Consider the following 6,000-nt stretch of genomic DNA (forward strand, 5'->3'; position numbering starts at 1 on the left):
GCAAACTTGGGGGCTTCCGTGACCCTGCTGACACCTCCATCTTGTGTGTGGCCGTATTGGCTTCAGAACATCAGAAAAAGATGGGATGTTTACTTCAAAACTGAAACTGCATTAAGGAAAGCATAATTTGCAAAAGGTTTGTTTGGTTTTAGCTGAAAATATTGAGATGGCTTCTGCTAAAAGAAAAGGACTAGCACATCCTGTACCCATTCATTTTGATGTTCAGTGAATGCTTAGCATTGCACTCAAAATTCCAGATAGCAATAAAAGCAGGGACACTGCTTTATTTTATCATCCTCATCATGAACTGCCCAGCAGGCCATTCCTCCCAGTTCCAGATTTTGGAAAGTGCAATGAATCCTCCGTTTTAGCTCAAGGGGATAGGAAATAAAGTTTTCTGCTGCCGCGAATGGATGACTTCTCAAGAGAGCTGTACCACAGCGTCAGTTTCATTTTCTCCTAAGTATAAAGGAACTCATTATTGACTTTCAATACGTACTATTGTCCTATTCTCCGTATCACGGTGTGTCTGCAAGCACATTCCACTAATGACCACTGAAAGTGTCCTTGCCGAGAAATCCTCGCTCTGCGTGAGGCCAGCTTATTGCATGACCTCAGCTGACATCACTTCCCTCTTTACGGTAAGAATTGTAAAGGAAGCAGAAATGAGTGGTGCACCAGCAAGAGGGAAGTGAAGGGTACGATTTTAGTCTCTTTCAAAGGATGTGCATTCTGCTCTGCTCAAACTGAGCTGAAATCAGCAAGTCAAAATAGGTTTCTCTTTATTGCCTCCTCTACTAAAAGACAATGGGCAGCATTTGTTCTAGACACTAACAAGCTGAGCAGCAAAGTTAAATCAGGGCCAACTACATGTCACTTGGAAGCCAGTTCTGTTTTCTTTCTTTTTTTTTAAAGTAGACATAAGGGGGAATTTTCACCCAGGAAGAGCAACAATGGGAGCTTTTCTAAGGCTAACAGCAACGCGGCAGGGAAAGCTAGTTTCATTGGGACTGTGGCCGGGAACTGAAAAGTTAATCCTTATCTACCTGCACCTGATAGCCTCACTGTTACATTTTTAAAAGGAAACCCCTGATATGCTTCGAAGCAATGCATTTACTGGGTAGTTTGCCCCTTGGTGATTTCTTAATTCTGAATAATTGTCATATCTGGCCAAAGATATACACGTCTGAGTCCCTAGATGTGCCTAGATTTCCCCTATCAAAAACAATGAATTTCCCGCCCCCCCCCCTCAATCTCTCGTGGTACATTTAGCATTGAGTATATCACTTTAGGATGCCATCATGATGAGCATATGTTTTTAGGATATCCTGAAGGGTGCCCAAATCAAAAGTAAGTTGTTTCTTCTGAAGATGAGGAAGAGAAAAATCCTCTGTAGGTATACTAAAACCAAAATAGACATTACATGAAAACTCTACTATTAGATTGCCCATCATCTTTCTTTTTTTTTACATTAAAGAAGCTGTGGGGGCTTCACATTTGACTGGAGCAGTGTCAGTGTTGATGATTTTACACACACACACACACACACACACCATTTTCTCATTCTAAATCACACTCAACAACCTGCTTTTAACTCTAGAGGGGGGATGTATCTGCAATTTCTTTCCTCCAGTGGGCTAACAGCAGCTTGGTTATCTTTTTTTTCAGAGACAGAAAAGGTTAGATCAGGAAAATAGTGCAAGGAGAAAGCTTCCACTTTAAAGCAAGAACTGTTATGGATTTCTCACATAATGTGTATTTTTTGGCCCTGAAGTCAGCTTCATTAAAGCTGAATTTAAATTCAGAAGCTAGTTCCTCTTCCAGGTAGCCAGATTGGGCAAACTACAGGACAGGCAGATATATTATTCTGTATCTTGCTTTACTCTGCCTAAGTCACTCCTCTGATCTGATATGGGTTACCCAAAAATACAGCCTGAAGTGCATGTCAGATTTGGGGGTATCTTCATAGGTTCCAAACACCCCCCACCAAAAACTCAATCCAACATTTATTTCACTGCAGGGAAATGTTTCCCACACAGGAGAAGAGTCGTGCAGGATACATACAGCACAGGATACCTTGAGTGCCTTTGAAATCTGCATCCTGATTGATCTCTCTGTGAATCTCCAGATATGGAGTGGTATTGCAGACAACTCACTGTCTCTAAACTTCTCCCTAAGTCTATAAAATAAGAAGGTGGCCTGTCTCATGAGGCTGGGGTAAATGAGACAGAAACAAAAGGAAGCTGCCTTATCCATCCACTGGCTACAAGAGAACAGTAGCTGCTCTCCGGAATTATTTCCCAGGGTTGACTAGAAAGACTGGGGATTGAACCTGGGACCAAACCCAAAGCAATTTGCTCCTCAGAAATGTTACAGAGTTTGGTTAGGCCCGTTTGAGGATGAAAGACCCCAGCAGGGCTTCAGGAGTGAGCCTCTAAAGGATCTTCCTGACCACTAGCAAACTAGTTAGCACCATATGCCAGCTTTGCATTGACTCAGCCCGCTGGTCAGTGCAACCCAGGACTGTGTATTCTGACAGGCAGCAGTTCCCCAAGGGCTCAAGATCTTTCCTACCAGCCACCTCTGAACTTTTAAGTGGCGCTGATGGCAGAAGATGAACTCGGGAGCCTGTTCCATTCATGGCTTGCGCCTGAGCGGTGGCTTCTCCGCATCACGGAACAGAAGCAGGGCTCAGCCCCGGAACCTGTTTCGGCGCCAAGGTTGGAGCTTAGCAAGCAACGCTCCAAACCAGAGCGCCTCGAGGCATCTGCAGAGTGCCCATCCTTCAGCATCGTGCAGTCATAAGGACGACAGATCCTCAGAAGAGCAGCTCTTCCAAACGAAACCCGGGGCTTCTCTTTTCAAGGGGTTCATCATGCCTACAGGGAAAGTGTGCGGGCGGGGATACCTGCCCAAACCCAGATCCCACACCTTGCTGGGCTTTCCCACCTATACAATCCAAGACCTCTTCCCTTGCCCCCCCCCCAATTTTGTGTCGTTGCGCCCATCTTAAGCGCCAGGCAGCGCAGCGCAGGCCCCCCTTCCAGGAGACCCTCAGCTGTCAAGACGGCTCTTTCCTTACCCGTGTAGTTATTCTGGGCATGGTTGCCGTCCTCGCGGATCACCACCGTCCTTGAAACGTCGAGGATCGAGGCAGTCACCGTTTGCATCTCTCCCTCTCTGGACCCTCGGGGCGCCCAACCTAGAATGTGTGCGTGCGTGTGGCGGGAGGGAGGAGGTAGTACTGCCCAACGGTGAGTGCAGCAGCTTCAAAGCGGAGGTCCTCCAGCCCGCCGGCCTCTGGCTCTTCCTCCGGCAGCCGAGGGATCCAGACATGCAGGGGATTCCGAGGAAGGGCTGGCGGCGTCGCGCCCCGCTCTTGCCGGCGGAGGATTCCGCGAGGGTGCCGTGGCAGAGGGACCCGATCCGTTCCCCGCGACTTCTCGCCGCCCAACTGCCGCCTCGCACTTCTCCAACGGCGTCTGGCTCGCAGCGAGCGAAGGACGGTGCTGAGCACCTGAAGACCCCGCCCTCCTCCTCCGCCGCCGCCCCCCGCCTCTGGCCCGCTTCCCCCAACCTCCTTAGCCGAGATCAGCAGCGCGGAGCTGCAGATGGCAAGATCGGCTGGGCTCCTTCCACTTCAGCCACATGCTCGGGGGCTGCGCGGGCAGCGGCGACGCCTCCCTCCCTCAGAGAGCTGCCAGCAGGCCTGGCTGGAGGAGGAGGGTCGCTGCCCCGTCTGGTTCCACTACTAAGGCTGCCCGGGGGAAACGCATACGGGTCGGGAGGTGAGACAAACACGCAAGTGCCTGCTGGGCTGGATGGATCATGGGCGCTTCGTGGGAAGGTTGCCCGGCTGATCTGGCGCAAAACGCAGACCTGCCCGATCTTCACACGTGGCTGAAGTTTCTTACTCGCGTGTAAGAATATCATGGGTGAAGACATCAGGAGAAGGCTTCCATCAGGCACGTGTCTCTGTGCCTGGGTGTTTACAAAAGCACAGATTTGTACTTTGGGCTTATACTTTGCACTTCCTTTTGGAGACTTGGCTTTCAATTTTAATTTTTTACCCATATATTAAAAACGCCCTAACGTTAATGAGTGAAGGGTGCTGAGATCCTTAGATGTGCACCTACTCGCACTTTAGAAAATGCCTCTGTGCAAATTACCCCCCAATTTGTGGAAAGGAAGAAAAAGAAAGAGTCAAGGGCAAAGAAAATTAATGACGGGGAAGTCAAGAACCAAGGAGGATAAAAATGGCGTGCAATAAAGAGGAAGCATCGGGAATCTTACATATTTCTCTCAACCTTACCCAAGAGAGAACTCTTAATGAATTTGTCATTATTAATTCTGAGCCTTGGAAATGATAACCTAATCCCTGCCTGGTAGCTTTCGCCACCAGCTGACTGGCTGGCTGGCTGCGGGAAATTAATCTGATCTGGGCTGGGCTAAGTCAAGGCAAGGCCATCTGTTTATATTCCCGTGGCCTGATGATCTGCAGCGAGCAGGGTGCAATATTCAAGGTAGAAGCCACCTTTCGTGAGAAGGAGGCCTTATCAGATCAGCAAGAATGAAGTGGTGGGAAAGAATGCAGGTTTAAGCAAAAGCACCAAATGTAGCCACAGGCAGGAATGCAGGCAAGGCGTTGTCTGTGGGAATCCCAGATCTGCTGTGGCCCTGTGAACCAAAAGCAAGGTGCAATTCTTGGGTTATTAAGTGAGGGGCTCAGACAATTTGACAATCTGGCTAGAAGAAGGGGAACCTGATTACTGAAAGAGCAATCTGCTTTTTGTTATTGTTGTGATGGTTAGATTGTGGTTGACTGCATACAGAGATAGTGAGCAGTCACAGAGAGAAGACCCCCAAATTGTTGCATGGGTGCGTAGCCTATAGTGTAGATGGTACAGTCTCCATCATGTTGGTTAGTGTGGCATTGAAATAGAGGGAATGGCGGTCTGTAGAAAATCAGCTACTTAGGAATTTCAATCTTAAAATCAGCACCATGGATTGCTTCTGAAGCAGTTACACATTTCTGACAGGTGCCATGCATGCTTGCGGGCACAAAAGCATGCAGATGTCTTAAGGCCAGAATAATACAGATTGTCCTGAACAACCACAACAGGTAAACAACAACAACAGCAACAATTTATTATACCCTGTCCATCTGACCGGGTTACCTCAGCCACATTGAGCAGCTTCTAGCAAAATATAAAGAAACAAAACAAAACATCAAACAAACCTGAGCTCCATTTGCATTCCATTGTGCTCCTGTGACCTCACCAAATGCTCAGTTGTAAAAAATGAATGTGTATGATTTGTGTTGATGGTTTTCAGTCACTTAATTTCGTACTAAGATTCTGTGTGGTACAAATTCCTTCTTCCCCTGTAGACCCTGAGGAGGCTGAAATCCTGACATTTCAGATTCAAACCCTGAGACCAAACTGACCTACTCCTTATACTCATGGCCTCTTTCCAAGCCTTCATTATACAAAAATTTGCAGAAGATCAACACAGATTCAGCTAGCAGTGCTAAGTTGCCAGTTTTGAGGGTAAGCACCAATTTGAAGTTTTACCGCAGTTCCCAAAGCTCATAGGAAGTAGAGTCTTTGGCCCATCTAGCTCAACACTGCTGACACTGACTGACACAGCAGCTTTCTGGGGTCTTTCTCAGCCTTACCTGGTGATGTCAGGGATTAAACCTGGGACCTTTCCCATGTGCTCCAGCAGCAAGCAATAGTACTTCTATAATACCTGAAAGAAGAAAGGATTGTAGTCTTATTAGGATGCTGTTGCTAGCCAGTGGTACCACCTGAAGCACGAGGCAATGAGAAATTTAAAAAGACTAACCCTTCCCCACCACAATGAAAAATATTCTTACAGATAGAAGTAGTTTTTGTATGTTTATTATGGTTGGCGTTTCATAAAAGCGCTTAAAAAAAAATCAGCAAAGGAGTACTGTCATTATTAATTCTGTTGCCCCTCTCCCACTTTTCCTTCGAG

The 6,000-nt window shown here is 47.3% G+C and overlaps 1 protein-coding gene across 1 annotated transcript in view; it reads right to left on the reverse strand.

The window, feature by feature from the left end:
• The window catches only part of SUSD3 (sushi domain containing 3), a 49,731-nt gene extending 44,573 nt beyond the window's left edge, over positions 1-5,158 (reverse strand). The window contains exon 1 of the mRNA XM_083727080.1: positions 3,083-5,158. Within this exon, the coding sequence (XP_083583206.1) occupies positions 3,083-3,170 (88 nt within the window). The 5' untranslated portion in view covers positions 3,171-5,158. The remainder of the gene's footprint in view (positions 1-3,082) is intronic.
• Between the last annotated feature and the right edge of the window lie 842 nt (positions 5,159-6,000).

The sequence above is a fragment of the Podarcis gaigeae genome, assembly GCF_964106915.1.
Source record: "Podarcis gaigeae genome assembly, chromosome: 2".
NCBI lineage: Eukaryota > Metazoa > Chordata > Lepidosauria > Squamata > Lacertidae > Podarcis > Podarcis gaigeae.